This window comes from Sebastes fasciatus, chromosome 22 (assembly GCF_043250625.1).
Source record: "Sebastes fasciatus isolate fSebFas1 chromosome 22, fSebFas1.pri, whole genome shotgun sequence".
NCBI lineage: Eukaryota > Metazoa > Chordata > Actinopteri > Perciformes > Sebastidae > Sebastes > Sebastes fasciatus.
Genome location: NC_133816.1, coordinates 18707622 through 18723665, shown reverse-complemented (window position 1 = coordinate 18723665; position 16044 = coordinate 18707622). Strand labels below are relative to the sequence as shown.

The 16044-nt window shown below is 38.9% G+C and overlaps 2 protein-coding genes and 1 long non-coding RNA gene across 3 annotated transcripts; all 3 read right to left on the bottom strand.

The window, feature by feature from the left end:
• Positions 1-5175: 5175 nt before the first annotated feature.
• Positions 5176-6409, bottom strand: LOC141761327 (uncharacterized). The gene is made up of 5 exons (XM_074624666.1): positions 6364-6409; positions 5892-6227; positions 5549-5590; positions 5334-5471; positions 5176-5231 (listed from the first exon to the last, which is right to left on the bottom strand). The coding sequence occupies exons 1-5, from the start codon at positions 6407-6409 to the stop codon at positions 5176-5178; spliced, it is 618 nt and encodes a 205-aa protein (XP_074480767.1).
• Positions 6410-7223: 814 nt separating this feature from the next.
• LOC141760793 (uncharacterized) lies at positions 7224-9054 on the bottom strand. Its single transcript, XM_074623866.1, has 4 exons — positions 9012-9054; positions 8540-8875; positions 8166-8296; positions 7224-7551 (listed from the first exon to the last, which is right to left on the bottom strand). The coding sequence occupies exons 1-4, from the start codon at positions 9052-9054 to the stop codon at positions 7429-7431; spliced, it is 633 nt and encodes a 210-aa protein (XP_074479967.1). The 3' UTR covers positions 7224-7428.
• A 6060-nt stretch (positions 9055-15114) lies between these two features.
• LOC141760211 (uncharacterized) lies at positions 15115-15865 on the bottom strand. The gene is made up of 4 exons (XR_012592295.1): positions 15764-15865; positions 15529-15636; positions 15339-15373; positions 15115-15237 (listed from the first exon to the last, which is right to left on the bottom strand). It is a non-coding gene; the product is annotated as an uncharacterized LOC141760211 (long non-coding RNA).
• Between the last annotated feature and the right edge of the window lie 179 nt (positions 15866-16044).

Sequence of the window (16044 nt, the reverse complement as noted above, 5' to 3'; positions counted from 1 at the left end):
ACCTCTAATAGTTAAGGTTAGGCATTGACCTTGAATAGTTAAGGTTAGGCATTGACCTCGAATAGTTAAGATTAGGCATTGACCTCTAATAGTTGAGGTTAGGCATTGACCTCTAATAGTTGAGGTTAGGCATTGGCCTCTAATAGCTAAGGTTAGGCATTGACCTCGAATAGCTAAGGTTAGGCATTGGCCTCTAATAGCTAAGGTTAAGCATTGACTTCGAATAGTTAAGGTTAGGCATTGACTTCGAATAGTTAAGGTTAGGCATTGACCTTGAATAGTTAAGATTAGGCATTGACCTCTAATAGTTAAGGTTAGGCATTGGCCTTTAATAGCTAAGGTTAGGCATTGACCTCTAATAGCTAAGGTTAGGCATTGACCTCTAATAGCTATGGTTAGGCATTGGCCTCTAATAGCTAAGGTTAGGCATTGATCTCCAATAGTTAAGGTTAGGCATTGACCTCTAATAGTTAAGGTTAGGATAGGTCGTCGGGCAGCGAGTCTTGCAAGAGTTTATGGAAGTTTTTACAGATCTCAGATCAGATTTTTGCAGGTTACCTTTTAGACACGACTCCTGGCGAGTGGTTCAGATTGCCACCAAATAAATACGCCTGTGTTTAAAGTTGAAAATGAGTATTGACCCAAAGGTATTTTTCAGAAAATGTTATGTCATGATAAATATCTTCACACCAAAGTACATCAAATGCAATGATATACAAAGATATATCGAGGAAGAAAATGAGCGCTACGATTTTTAAAGGGAAATTTGTGTCTATTTACTCGAATCAAATAGATGCCGTGAGACTGTGTTGCAGCAGCAGGTTGGCACCTTGCATGGCTGCCTCTGCAGTGTATCAGTGTATGAATGTATGTGTGAATGTTGACATGTAGTGGTCGGAAGACTAGAAAGGCGCTATATAAATGCAAGTCCATTTACCATTTAAATGCTCTCATAAAGGTTGTGAGTTTGTACATTTCACAATTCTGAAAGCAGATATTGAAAGACATGTCTTGTGAAGGTGAATTAGTCCATTTGAGTGATGAGTGCAGCAGTGAAACGGTGTCAGAAGAGGTTGATGGAAACTTATTAAGCAGCTGCGAGGCCTTTGATGTGTGTGGTTATGGCTGAAAACCAGTCTTCCTGTGGTTGAGACTTTACTGCTTCTATTTTTGCCTGCTGGTTAGCATCTACACTCTGTTTTTCCAAAACATCTAGCCACAGATTGTATTACTTTTTTCTCTATGACCAAGGCTAGGTAGGCAAACCGTTAACTTACTTTTTTCTTCTTTTTTTTTTAATTACAGTTTTCGGACTTCTCATATTTCACCTCAGTTGCGCTCAGACACCATTGCTGTCTGTCTCTTCCTGTCAACAAGTGTTGTGTACCTCACTCACTCCTCCCCTCTGTCAGACAGTCATCTGTGTCCAAAAAGGCAAGGTGATAGAAAGATTTTGCCAAATGAAGGGAGCAATAAAGATCCAAAAAACTAGGGATGTACCCAAATGTTTGATGTCAATCAATTAAAATATTTAATCGTGGTTAATCGCATGATTGTCCATAGTTAATTGTTATTTGTATCTATTCAAAATGTACCTTAAAGGGAGATTTGTCAAGTATTTAATACTCTTATCAACATGGGAGTGGGCAAATATGCTTGCGTTATGCTAATGCATGTTTACAAAACAAAAAAAATACTTCAACAGTTTTACAACATCAACTCAGTTTAATGAGGAAGACACTGTCTTCTGGCTGTGCAAGCATGAGGCTGCATGAGGCAGTTTTTCTGCAAGCAGGGAGCTGATGTATAAAGAGCGAAATGAGTGTGAGGAAATTGGTCAGTGTCGTCGGTAAAGAAGGTGACATTTTGAGAAGTGATGGCGATACTGCTGATGGGATTCTTCCTTAATGCATTCCTGCATGTACAACAGAGATACCGTCACATTTTTAGAGACAGTAGTGAAGCTTTTGTGAGAAAGCTGTGCAGTTTTTGGTGCATGTGGTTTTATTGCAGAGAGCTGAGGGCCAGTCTTTCTGTGGCTTTCGCTTTAGGCCATGCACAAAGTGTTTTCACCGCAGTGGAAAATGACAGGGGGAGGGGGCACAGGACTTGTTACCCACATGTACATGCAAACACATATTTATATATACACGTTCACTGTGTCAGCATAGAATCAAGTTATGAAGTCTTTAAAAGTCAGTATATTCAGAGAAAAATACAATAAAAATGATACATTTAATCTTTTTGTTTTATAAAATTAGATTTTAGACACATTAAAGTGGCAAAAGGCAGAATATGTTTGGCATCATTGGTCAGAAAAATCCATAATAACCTTTCACCAATTCAAGTTTTCTGAGCCATAACTAGACTGTAGCCATAACTGTTTGTGGTGATGGCTGAAGCCTTCCTGTAAAGCCGGAGACTTTATTTTTGACTCATACAGACAATGTTTGTCACAACAGGTAGCAGATTTATTCTATTACCATTTATTTTCTTTACTATTTTCTCCAGCAGTGTGTACGAATACAGAGGCTGATACTATTTAAACCTAAGTGGGTCACTTTGCACTGTTCCTTTTTTTATTTTTCTGCAAGCCGGGCCTCGTGGCTTTCATGTCAGTTGTGCTCAAACCACACTCTGCTGCCTCTTCCTGTGAAGTGATGCGTATCTCACTCACTCCCCCCCCGACAGACCATTTGACTCTCCATATGAGTATGGCCCTGTTCACACCTGGTATTAACATGCGTCCTCAGTGATCCGATCACAAGTGGACAGCTTTAAATACGTCTGTTCACACCTGGCATTAAAATTCGTCTCACATTTGCCGAATGCAAAAACTTTGAAATATGACTTCAATACAAAGATCAGATCTCAATGCGTCCTCAATGCGTCTTGAGTGTGTTCACACCTGTATTTAGAGCTGTGCACTTGTGATCCGATCACTGGGACGCATGTTAATACCAGGTGTGAACAGGGCCTAAGTCTTGACTTCACCATCATCAGTGTCCCTTGTGGCTCCTCCTCATCAAACATATTTGATGCTTGATGAAGATGGGAGGCAGACAAAATAAGAAAGATGGAGACTTTTTGCAGAGAGAGAGAGAGACAGAAAGAAAGAGGGATGAAACTGACGATGAGTATAGGAACTTTATTTAACAAAGTACCAGCCACGGACTCTGACAGTAGATTAATACGATAAAGCATCTGTTCTATAGGGCTGTCAATCGATTACAATATTTAATTGCATGATTCTTCATCGTGATTAATCACAAATTAATCAAATTTAAAGGGAGATTTGTCAAGTATTTAATACTCTTATCAACATGGGAATGGACAGATATGCTGTTTTATGTAAATACATGTATATATTTATTATTGGAAATCAATTACCAACACAAAACAATGATAAATATCGTCCAGAAACCCTCACAGGTACTGCATTTAGCATAAAAAATTTGCTCAAATCATAACATGGCAAACTGCAGCCCAACAGGCAACAACAGCCGTCAGTGTGTCAGTGTGTCAGTGTGCTGACTTGACTATGACTATTCACATATCTTGAGGTCAGAGGTCAAGGTACCCCTTTGAAAATGTCCGTTCCAGTTTATCCTCGCCAAAATTTAGCACTAGTTTGGAGTGTTATCTAACCTCCTTTGTGACAAGCTAGTATGACATGGTTGGTACTGATGGATTCCTTAGGTTTTGTAGTTTCTAATGATATCAGTATCTTCTTTCATAGCTCTGTAGCTGTAAAAACTGAGCCCGCTGCAAATTCCGAAAGATCGATTGCGTTAATGCATTAAAGATATCAGTGGTATTAAAACAAATTTGCATTAACGCCTCAATACAGTCTATCTGCTGGCTGCATAAACAACACGAGTCTCCACTTCTCTCTCTGATGCAGGCCTCCTGTTCCTTATTGTCTCTGGAAGGAAACTCAGCGCTGCAGAGTTCAGCTCATCAGAGCCCAGATTCTGTAAATCAATAAAGTGTTTTTTAGGGTCACATACTGTAACTGAGTGTTTCTGCAAATATGGGCATTTTTAAGTCCCAGCAATGAAATTTTGGATTTATGTTAAACTTTGCAGTGCAATGCTTGATAAATAGTGTTATTATCCATCTTGACATAACAAATAATAACTAATAATGTGATTTAATAAAATATATGAAGCAACTGTGGTCTCAGTGTTGAGATACGTAAAATTAGCTAATTAAATAACGGCTTCAGTTCCCTGACGGCGAGGTAAAGCAGCTGTTGACAGGAACGGCAGAAAAACGTATTTTAGCCACCTAAAAAATTCAATATCAGTTTAAATGTATATTTAGAATATTTTCACCGCTTTACATTGCCATGAGGCGGCCCTTTCCAACGGGAAACTGAAGCCGTTATATTGCTCTCTTCAAAGCCACCAGACTCCATTCACAAAAACAGTAATTTTACCTCGCAGATCACAGGAGTTGCTGGTCTATCGCTGCATCGATCGGTTAGTTTGTTTGTGTTATTGTGTGACTTTCGGCGCCAAACTAACGTGGCGTTCAGACAGCAGTACATTGCTTAGCTTCTGTGCCAGTACTCCTGTCTGTTTCTCCAAACTGGGAGCGTGCCGACTGCCATCTAAGTTACTGTATGTAACGTTAATACATTGACTATAAGAAAGTATATATACTGTACATGTAGCAGCGTCATCATGCAGAAACCTACGTCAGGTTGCATGGGAAAAAGTCTTTAGAAGGGCTTGGGAAAATAGCACGTTGACGCTGAAACATACGTACTTTGCAAAGATTTGAATGTTCGAATATGGATACATAAGTAACACCACTGGGAAACTACAGGACGATATAAAAACCTCAAACAAACAAAAATAATGGATCCGCCCTTTAAATTAAAACTAGGAAAAATCTGTTTACTGATTGAAAGTTGTTCAAACAATAGGATATTGGCCAGATTGTATGACAAAAATTCATCAACAGAACTACAATTGATTGGTTATATTAAAAAAATGTAAATAACAGTTTTGTAACTGTATGTAACGGCATGGCGGAAACTCTTTCTTGACAAAAAAATTTGATTGAGATTAAAGTTAATGAACCTCAACTGTTAAAACTCGGGACAAAGATCATTAACAGACATATCATGTGTTTCGATGCAACTTTAAAACCATAACACAGTTTTATTTAAGTTAATGGTGAGTTCACCTTGTTTCTTTCTGGCTGCGGCTCCTCATTCACAGCTAAATGGCAAAAGACGAAAGTGTGATTAGTTCATTATTACTGATCAGATACTTTGCTTTAGATTTTTCCATCATGTGTAACAAATTCTAAATCTGCTGTACCTGTCTGAAGTTTCCTGACTTTAACAGCCAGAACAACGACGACTATGGTGAGGGAAACGGTCAGACCACCCAGGATCAAACTCATTAGGTTTGCTGCTCCATCATGCTCCTCTACAAGAACAATGATAGAATTAGACTCTATTTTTTAAAGACGTGGTTAAGATTGAAATTACTGGCTCGGTGGTAACTTGCACAATGAAAAAGGAGAATCTTACTTTCAGTCTTAAAATCCACTTCACCATCAGATTCACCATCACCTTTAAAAAAAAACCAGGATCAAAGTCATTAGGTTTGCCGTTCCATCACACTCCTCTACAAGAACAATGATAGAATTAGACTCTATTTTTTAAAGACGTGGTTAAGATTGAAATTACTGGCTCGGTGGTAACTTGCACAATGAAAAAGGAGAAACTTACTTTCAGTCTTAAATTCCACTTCACCATCAGATTCACCATCACCTTTAACAAAAATTTGTTTTGACATGTATTGGTTTCTTATTTGTCTTTATGCTGTTTTAATGCAAAAAATGTGAGATGTATGTAAATATGACAGTCTTACCTTGAACGATTAAATGTGTTGCACTGACAATGACTGTATGGTACTGCATGAAGAATCCACAGAAATACAGTCCAGAGTCAGATAAATCCACTTGCTTGATTTTAAGAGAGACAGTGGAGATGTTGGAGATCATTTCAAATCTATTTTGAAATCCATCACATAACCTAGCTTTACCATCAAACCCGTACATAGCGGAGATGCAGCTGGGCTTGGCTCTGTTGATCAGTCTGAACCACTCAGTACGAGTTGCAAAGCTGGAAATGTTGTTGCACGTCAGTGTGACTTCATCACCAGACTTAACCTCCACAGTCTGAGACTCAGAACCTGAGACGGAGCCTGAAACAAACAACCCTAAGCTTGTAATGCAACAGTTACTGTAATAAGACAACAACAACAAGAATAAATTCAGTTCTAATTTGCAAGTTTATATTCTGGTGGGTTACTGGTTACATGGTTTGGTGTCAGTACTTACTGAGGCTGCAGAGAAGTAAAGCTGTTATCAAGGTGAAGCTCCTCATTGTTCGTTTAATCGCGTCACTGCAGGGATAGTTTGTACCGCTGAGCTCTTATAAAAGGGTTTAGAGAGGCGGGGTTTGTTTTTCATCTTCCTACTCACATTTGACGAATACAAAAACTTTGAAATATGACTTCAATACAAAGATCAGATCTCAATGCGTCTTAAGTGTGTTCACACCTGTATTTATAGCTGTGTACTTGTGATCCGATCACTGAGGACGCATGTTAATTCCAGGTGTGAACAGCGCCTAAGTCTTGACTTCACCATCATCAGTGCCCCTTGTGGCTCCTCCTCATCAAACATATTTGATGCTTGATGAAGATGGGAGGCAGACAAAATAACAAAGATGGAGACTTTTTGCAGAGAGAGAGAGAGACAGAAAGAAAGAGGGATGAAACTGACCATGAGTATAGGAACTTTATTTAACAAAATACCAGCAACGGACTCTGGCAGTAGATTAATAAGATAAAGCATCTGTTCTATAGGGCTGTCAATCGATTACAATATTTAATTGCATGATTCTTCATCGTGATTAATCACAAATTAATCAAATTAAAGGGAGATTTTTCAAGAATTTAATCCTCTTATCAACATGGGAGTGGACAAATATGCTGCTTTATGTAAATGTATGTATATATTTATTATTGGAAATCAATTAACAACACAAAACAATGATAAATATTGTCCAGAAACCCTCACAGGTACTGCATTTAGCATAACAAATACACTCAAATCATAACATGGTAAACTGCAGCCCAACAGGCAACAACAGCCGTCAGTGTGTCAGTGTGCTGAAGTTTGGATCGTATCTAACCCCCTTTGTGACAAGCTAGTATGACATGGTTGATACTGATGGATTCCTCAGGTTTCTAGTTTCTAATGATATCAGTATCTTCTTTCATAGCTCTGTAGCTGTAAAAACTGAGCCCGCTGCAACCTCCGAAAGATCAATTGCGTTAAAGAAATTAGTGGTGTTAAAACAAATTTGCATTAACGTCTCAATACAGTGTCTTCCTGAGTCTATCTGCTGGCAGCATAAACAACACGAGTCTCCACTTCTCTCTCTGATGCAGGCCTCCTGTTCCTTATTGTCTCCGGAAGGAAACTCAGCGCTGCAGAGTTCAGCTCATCAGAGCCCAGATTCTGTAAATCAATAAAGTGTTTTTTAGGGTCACATACTGTAACTGAGTGTTTCTGCAAATACGGGCATTTTTAAGTCCCAGCAATGAAATTTGGGATTGATGTTAAACTTTGCAGTGCAATGCTTGATAAATATAGTGTTATTATCCATCTTGACATAACAAATAATTACTAATAATGTGATTTAATCAAATATATGAAGCATTTTATAGGTCCAAACAGAACTTTTCTTTGTGTCCTACAACTGTGATTCCAATGTTGAGATACATAAAATGAGCTAATTCAATTATAATATGACATTATTTCAAATTGAATTGTTTCATATACATATTACTTTTACACCATATTAAAACAATTTTTTGTTTACAAATCAATTAAATTAAAGTTAATGAACCTCAACTGTTAAAGCCCAGGACAAAGATCATTAACAGACATATCATGTGTTTCGATGCAACTTTAAAACCATAACACAGTTTTATTTAAGTTAATGGTGAGTTCACCTTGTTTCTTTCTGGCTGCGGCTCCTCATTCACAGCTAAATGGCAAAAGACGAAAGTGTGATTAGTTCATTATTACTGATCAGATACTTTGCTTTAGATTTTTCCATCATGTGTAACAAATTGTAAATCTGCTGTACCTGTCTGAAGTTTCCTGACTTTAACAGCCAGAACAACGACGACTATGGTGAGGGAAACGGTCAGACCACCCAGGATCAAACTCATTAGGGTTGACATTACATCACACTCCTCTACAAGAACAATGATAGAATTAGACTATTTTTTGAAGACGTGGTTAAGATTGAAATTACTGGCTCGGTGGTAACTTGCACAATGAAAGAGGAGAATCTTACTTCCAGTCTTAAAATCCACTTCACCATCAGATTCACCATCACCTTTAAAAAAATTTTTTTAACACGTAATGGTTTCTTATTTGTCTTTATGCTGTTTTAATGCAATAAATGTGAGATGTACTGTAAATATAACAGTCTTACCTTGAACAATTAAAAGTGTTGCATCGCCAATGACGGTATGTTTGTCCACGTAGAATCCACAGAAATACAGTCCAGAGTCAGATAAATCCAGTCGCTTGATTTTAAGAAAGACAGTGGAGTTGTTGGAGCTCATTTCAAATCCCTTTTTAAATCCAACACAGTACGCAGCTTCATCATCAGACTTGTACTTTGAGGAGATGCAGCTGGGCTTGGTTCTGTTGATCAGTCTGAACCACTCCGTCTGACCTGGACCGCTGGTAATGTTGGTGCACGTCAGTGTGACTTCATCACCAGACTGAACCTCCACAGTCTGAGACTCAAAACCTGAGACGGAGCCTGAAACAAACAACCCTAAGCTTGTAATGCAACAGTTACTGTAATAAGACAACAACAACAAGAATAAATTCAGTTCTAATTTGCAAGTTCATATTCTGGTGGGTTACTGGTTACATGGTTTGGTGTCAGTACTTACTGAGGCTGCAGAGAAGTAGAGCTGTTAAGGTGAAGCTCCTCATTGTGCGTTTAATCGCGTCACTGCAGGGATAGTTTGTACCGCTGAGCTCTTATAAAAGGGTTTAGAGAGGCGGGGTTTGTTTTTCATCTTGCTACTTACCTTTACCCGAATGCAAAAACTTTGAAATATGACTTCACAGGAAAGTTTGGTGGTAGGAGAGTCAAAGTTATATCTGTGTCAGACGCTATTTGAGACAAAAGGGGCCACAAAGAATTATAGATGCTTAAACAACACGACTCCTACAGCTGTCATTGAAAGCGTCCTCACCTAACCCATAACAGTCTGCTCTGGTATGACATACTATATGAAATATGACAAGAAAACAAAGCGACGCACCTGTCGCGTCATATTTTTATGCTTGATGCTGCGATGTCCGGATGCACTGTTTTAGATTTGTGTTTTGGGAGTGGGCAAATATGCTTGCTTTATGCAAATGTATGTATATATTTATTATTTTAAATCAATTAACAACACAGAACAATGACAAATATTGTCCAGAAACCCTCACAGGTACTGCATTTAGCATACAAAATGTGCTCAAATCTTAACATGGCAAACTGCAGCCCAACAGGCAACAACAGTTGTCAGCGTGTCAGTGTGCTGACTTGACTATGACTTGTCTCCAAACTGCATGTGATTATCATAAAGTGGGCATGTCTGTAAAGGGGAGACTCGTGGGTACAAAGAAAACCCATTTTCATTCACATATCTGGAGGTCAAAGGTCAAGGGACCCCTTTGAAAATGGCAATGGCAGTTTTTCCTCGCCAAATATTAATGTATGTTTGGAGCGTTATTTAGCCTCCTTCGAGCGGCACATTTTACAAACTATAATATCAGACAAATACGAAGAAGTTAAACACATAATCTAGACTAAAAGTAACACAGTTGAAGCTGCCAAATGCAGGAAGGACAGCTGGCAAAAGAAAGAAATGCCGATGTGTGAATAAGTAAATTAACAGACTTATTAATTTAACCCAATACTCATAAGTCAGATATAGTCGGCTAGATGGGGCAGTGATATTATAAAAAGCTATCAGAGGATAATGGATGAATAGAATACACTTCATTTCGCCCAATGTGGCGTGTATGAATATTTCAGCCCTCTTTCAGCTACGTCTCCGACTCAAGTAAAGAGAACAAGTAAAAAAATAAATATAAAAACATAATTCAAAGCGGTAAACACCCACAACATACAGCCAGCTGACCTTCCTGCATTTGTCAGTTTAAACTGTGTTGTTTTTAACTTCTTCATATTTGTGTAATATTATCATATGATCTGTGCACCGAGCTCTGATTGGTCAGTAGGCGGTGCTTTTGATCTCAAAAGTCAGATATAGTCGGCTAGATGGGGCAGTGAACTGAGAGAAAGGAAATGCTCAGAATGAAAGCTCTGCATGCAACGGATCTTTATTGCAAAAAAAAATGTTTTGGCAAGAGTGGTTCTTCCTCTCACCAACAAGTTCTACAAAAGCTCCAAAGCATATTGATATTATTACAGCATCAGCTCTAGTTATCTCCTGAGTCTTATCTGGTGGCAGCATAAATAACATTCGGCTCCGGCTGTCTTCTTTCTGCTCTCAGTTGAAATGTCACTGCTGCGTAGTTCAGCTCCACATTCTGTAAGAAAAGTATTTACAGTCTTAATGTGGTGACTTGACATGATTTAAATTCCCACGATATACTGTAGTCCCACAGATACTGGATTTTTGAGGCTGAAACTCATTTTGATCTTTAGCTGAGAAGCTTTTTGTGTTCTATAATAATATTAATTCATAAATACAGTAGATACGATTAACAAAGGTTGTTAATAAGACTCCCTTATAGGATGGTGACGAAGATATTTATAAAGCGTGACATTTTAAAGTTGTTGGTGCTCTCTAATGGACAAACTATAAAAGGGAGAGTTTCAAAAGCAGGGGTTCTCAAACGTTTTGGGGCCAGGAGCCCCTTAAAGGGGAGGAAATATTCCAAGGACTCCTCATAATCGTAACACCGATTATGCATACTTCAGATTAATTTGATAGTGATAAACAGAAACACATTTCAATGTGAATCATGTTAACATCACTTTATTACATGGCTTTGTTGAATACTCCATTCTGATTGATCAATCACGGCGTTCTGTTATTTCTTTATAACAGACCATTGCTATGTATAACAGACCGCTGCTATGTATAACAGGCCGTTGCTATGTATAACAGACAGTTGCTATGTATAACAGACAGTTGCTATGTATATCAGGCCGTTGCTATGTATAACAGGCCGTTGCTATGTATAACAGGCCGTTGCTATGTATAACAGACAGTTGCTATGTATAACAGACCGTTGCTATGTATAACAGGCCGTTGCTATGTATAGCAGACCGTTGCTATGTATAACAGACCGTTGCAATGTATATCAGGCCGTTGCTATGTATAGCAGACCGTTGCTATGTATAAAAGACTGTTGCTATGTATAGCAGACCGTTGCCATTGGCGCAGTTCTGATGTCGGATTCTGGTGGACAGTTTTTGTGTCAACTTATTGATTTCTTCAGTAAGTAGCCGTGTAATAAGCGTGATAATGTACAGTTAGCGGGTCATTGTTTTGAAAGAAACCCCTTCAGGGCGATGAGTGACCACCGGCATCACCCTGTCGGGGTTTCTTTCACAACAATGACCGGCTCGCTGTACATTATCCCTTATTTGTTTTGCCCTGATATTCTGGGTGCTTTGTAACCAGCTTTAGCTTGGCTTCATAGCTTCATAGCTTAGCTTCATGGCTTTGTTCGCTGAAGACACATGACGCATTTTGGTCCCCCGTCGCCGTCGATCGATAAAACTGTCATCATATTTACTCAATTTAGCTAGTCTGGGTTTAGCGTCGTTGTGGACTGACTCAACTAACTAAGCTAAGCAGCATAACCGGTCCGTTGAACCACCACCTCTTTAAAGTATTAAAATGTATCATTGACTCACCTCATACTGTTGTGAGTTCTGGTCTTCACTGGCAGCTGAATGAAAGAGACAATATGTTTAATCTTGATTTACAATCCTTTGCTGCGATTTTGTAGTTCTTCATCATTCTGACACAAATTAATGCAGAATATATAGAAACAATCAACCATAAATAAGATATCCAGCAGCTCTCATGAAGTACCTGTCTGAAGCTTCCTGACTTTAACAGCCAGTCCGACGATTACCGCTACCAGGAAAACAGTCAGACCGCCCTGGATCATACTCATCAGCTTTGTTACTCCATCCCATTCTTCTACAGGAAAGATTGTTAAATGAGACTCTGTACATTTAATCTGTAGTTGCTTGAGATCTGATTAATATTTAAATGGACCAATGTAAATTTAAGTTGATAGTATTCAATCTAAAGGCCACATCGATCAAAAGGCGGACCAAACTTTACAACGATCTTACCTTGAACTTCTAAATATGTTGCATCATGAATAATCGGATTTCCGGTGATGTAATATCCACAGAAATACAGTCCAGAGTCAGATGAATTCACGTGTTTGATTTTGAGAAAAACAGTAGAGATGTTGGAGCTCATTTCAAATTTTCTATTTTGAAACTCATCGGACAATTTATAATTAAAAGGCTCGTACATAAAGGAGATAGCGCGGGGCTGGGATCTCTTGACCACTCTGAACCAGATTATCTGAGTTTTAGAACTTGAAAAGTTGGAGCACGCCAGTGTGACTTCTTCACCTGGCTGAGCCTCCACAGTCTGAAACTCAGAACCTGAGACAGAGATCCAGCCTGAAACACACAGCAGATTTACTCTCAATTAAACAAAATGAACATTTCCTTTAGATAAACTAGTTTCAATTCTGGAGGGTTAAAGTTCCCAAAGTTATAGATGCAGTTGTACTCACTAAAGCTGCAGAGAGTTAAAGCTGTTATCAAGGTGAAGGTCTTCATGGTGCGTGTGACTGAAGCTCTGCAATGTCCGCAACTGAACTGAGCTCCAGTCAGGGTGCTTTCAAAGTAAAGAGGCAGATTTCTAATCAGTCATCTGATGAAGGAAAGATGCAAACCGTCAGTTTCTCACCAGCTGAACATTCTCACGATATGTAAGTGAGGAACTTCCTATTTTCTATGTGTTATTTACAGACGCAGACTTGGGTGGTTTACTATACAGGTGCTGGTCATGTTTGTGTGGTATCCATGACAGCTGAATTAAAGGTTCTGTATACGATATCTAGATCATTAATAAAACAGCAAACAACTATATAAAGATATAGAGGAATAATGTCTACCTGAGCAGAGAATGAAGTCGCTCTCCCTCTGTGTTTGTGTTGTAATCCCAGTTTCTCCATGCTTTGTTGCATGCATGTTAGTGCATGTGAGCGTGCCCCACTTTCTAGCTCACAGCCGCCGCGCTGCACTGCTCTCATGCGGCGGTTACAGCTTATAACGCCCAATCTCTTTCTCAGTTTCACTCACTAACTCTGCAGAGAGTTAAAGCTGTTATCAAAGTGAAGGTCTTCATGGTGCGTGTGACTGAAGCTCTGCAATGTCCGCAACTGACATGAGCTCCAGTCAGGGTGCTTTCAAAGTAAAGAGTTATCTGATGAAGGAAAGATGCAAACCGTGAGTCTCTAACCAGTTGAACGTTCTCACGATATGTAAGTGAAGAACCTTCTATTTTCGATGTGTTATCAGATGCAGACTTGTGTGGTTTACCATAAGCTGGTCATGTTTGTTTCTTCTATCAATGACAGCTGAATTAAAGGTCCTCTATATGATATCCAGAGAATTAATATAGCAGCAAACAGCTATCTAACTATAAAGAGGAGTAATGTCTACCTGAGCAGAGAATGAAGTCACCCAATTACAGGTAAACACTGTTAGCTCTGTCAGCACTGTTGCTGTTATTTTAGATGTTAGTGCTGGTAGCACATTTAGCCAGTAGCCGTCGTCATGTTGAGAGCTGTATTGAGGAAATAAAAATTCTCACATTGTGTCACATTAAGCACCTTTAAGTAATAAATATAAATAAATAAATATATATATAGGTATATTTGTATTTATCAATACTGCAAATAACAGTTAACACACTGTTATACCAACCCAATATAACCAGGCTGTGATGCCAAACTGACTTTTTCATTTTAATGTTTTGGTTATTTATATATATTTTTTGGCCCGCCACCACCTCCCCTCTTCAGAGGACTACATTTACTTTGTTTTTATTCTTTTTCAAATTAGTAGCCAATGAAGGAAACAGAACACAGACATCTTAAACTTTATTTGTAGAGAGTTTTGACCAAACAGGCCTCATGATTTTCACTTCCCGTCTATTCCTGTCTGACAAGTGATGTGTACCTCACCTCCTCCACTGCTGCAGACCTCCATCTAACCCTCAGTCATCAATGTCCTCATGGCTGCTCCTCCATCAAACACCAATCAAGACTAACTTTGACAGGAAAGACTCAGAAACTGCTCACTTCCCCAGGCCATGTCCTCTCCTCTCCTCTCCCCAGACCTGCCATCCTCAGACCATCCACTAGATGTCCTCACACTCTCTTGCCAGTCCTGGTCACCTGACATCCCATCCCACCTACACACCTGTTCCCACTTTCCTCATCACACCTGCAGTTCATGACCGGGACCTTTTCCACTCACTGTTTGCCAGATCGTCCTAGTTGCAACGTGCTTCTCGTCTGTGTTTTCTAGTATCTGCCTCGTTGGATTAGTTTGGAATGGCTTTATGGTTTTGACCTTTTCCTGCCTCAGGACTCCTTTTATTATGTACCGAAAATGAACATCCATGCCCTCCACTATTTCTGACAACGTCAACAAACACGTCACAGCTCGTGAACTCTGAGTTTTCAGAAACTTTCCACTTACGAGGTCGTGAATACGACATGAGGGGGACGTTCATGTGGACTCATCTCGTAAACACGACTCCATTTGAAGGCACCATATGTTTCATAAATACATTTTCTAACTTTACAAACAGCTGACTGTCAACACTATGAGGTCGGAGCCTTTTTTTTTTTTTTTTAAACTTTATTTCAAAAGTTCAATACAGTATATTCTTAAACATGTTTAGATTTTTCAGAAGCCGTCTATCTGCTGGCAGCGTAAACAACACGAGTCTCCACTTCCCTCTCTGAGGCAGGCCTTCTGTACCTCACTGTTAATTACAAACTCAGCTCTGCGTCTCTCAGCCCATTACAGTCCACATTCTGTAAAGAGAGCACACGGTAACACGTGTCAAATAGATGAGTTTATGTGAGACAAACAAACCACCACCTCTTAAAAGTATTAAAACGTATAATTGACTCACCTCATACTGTTGTGAGTTCTGGTCTTCACTGGCAGCTGAATGAAAGAGACAATATGTTTTATCCTAATTTACAATCCTTTGCTGTTATTACACAATTTTGTAGTTCTTCATCATACTGACACACAGTAATGCAGAATATATAAAAAACAATCAACCAGAAATGAGATTTCCAGCAGCTCTCATGAAGTACCTGTCTGCAGCTTCCTGTTTTTAACAGCCAGACGAACGTTGACCGCTACCAGGAAAACAGTCAGACCGCCCAGGATCACACTCATCAGCTTTCCTGTTACGTCACTCACTAATACAGGAAAGATCATTAAGTTAGACTTAAATTAAAATGGACCAAACTGAATCCAGCTGAACTGTTTTACCCTCAAAAAATTTGATAATCTGCACAATGATAGAAATCTTTAGGAGAATCTTACTTTCACACTGGCTGCCCACGTCATCATGTGTCTCATTGATGAAGAGATCAGTCTCATTGATGAAGAGATCAGTCTCATTGATGAAGAGATCAGTCTCATTGATGAAGAGATCAGTCTCATTGATGAAGAGATCAGTCTCTGATTTGGCAGAATCACATTAAAATTACAATTTTGTTGCATACATGATGTTGTTTTAAGACAATTCTTATAATTATTAACATTAATTTATTAATTATTTTGCAGTCATCATTTGTCTCAATGCTGCCTTTTACTGAAATTAA

Bases quoted from the DNA above. Each gene is read 5' to 3' on its own strand.
- LOC141761327 (XM_074624666.1), bottom strand. From the start codon at position 6,409: ATGAGGAGCTTCACCTTGATAACAGCTTTACTTCTCTGCAGCCTCA. The intron at 5,591-5,891 runs GTAAGACTGTCA...TTTTTTTTAAAG, and splicing joins AACACATTTAATCGTTCAAG to GTGATGGTGAATCTGATGGT. The intron at 5,472-5,548 runs GTAAGATTCTCC...TTTAAAAAATAG, and splicing joins AGTGGATTTTAAGACTGAAA to AGTCTAATTCTATCATTGTT.
- LOC141760793 (XM_074623866.1), bottom strand. From the start codon at position 9,054: ATGAGGAGCTTCACCTTAACAGCTCTACTTCTCTGCAGCCTCA. The intron at 8,297-8,539 runs GTAAGACTGTTA...TTGTTCTTGTAG, and splicing joins AACACTTTTAATTGTTCAAG to AGGAGTGTGATGTAATGTCA. The intron at 7,552-8,165 runs GTTACACATGAT...ATTGATTTACAG, and splicing joins GTACAGCAGATTTACAATTT to AATCTGGGCTCTGATGAGCT.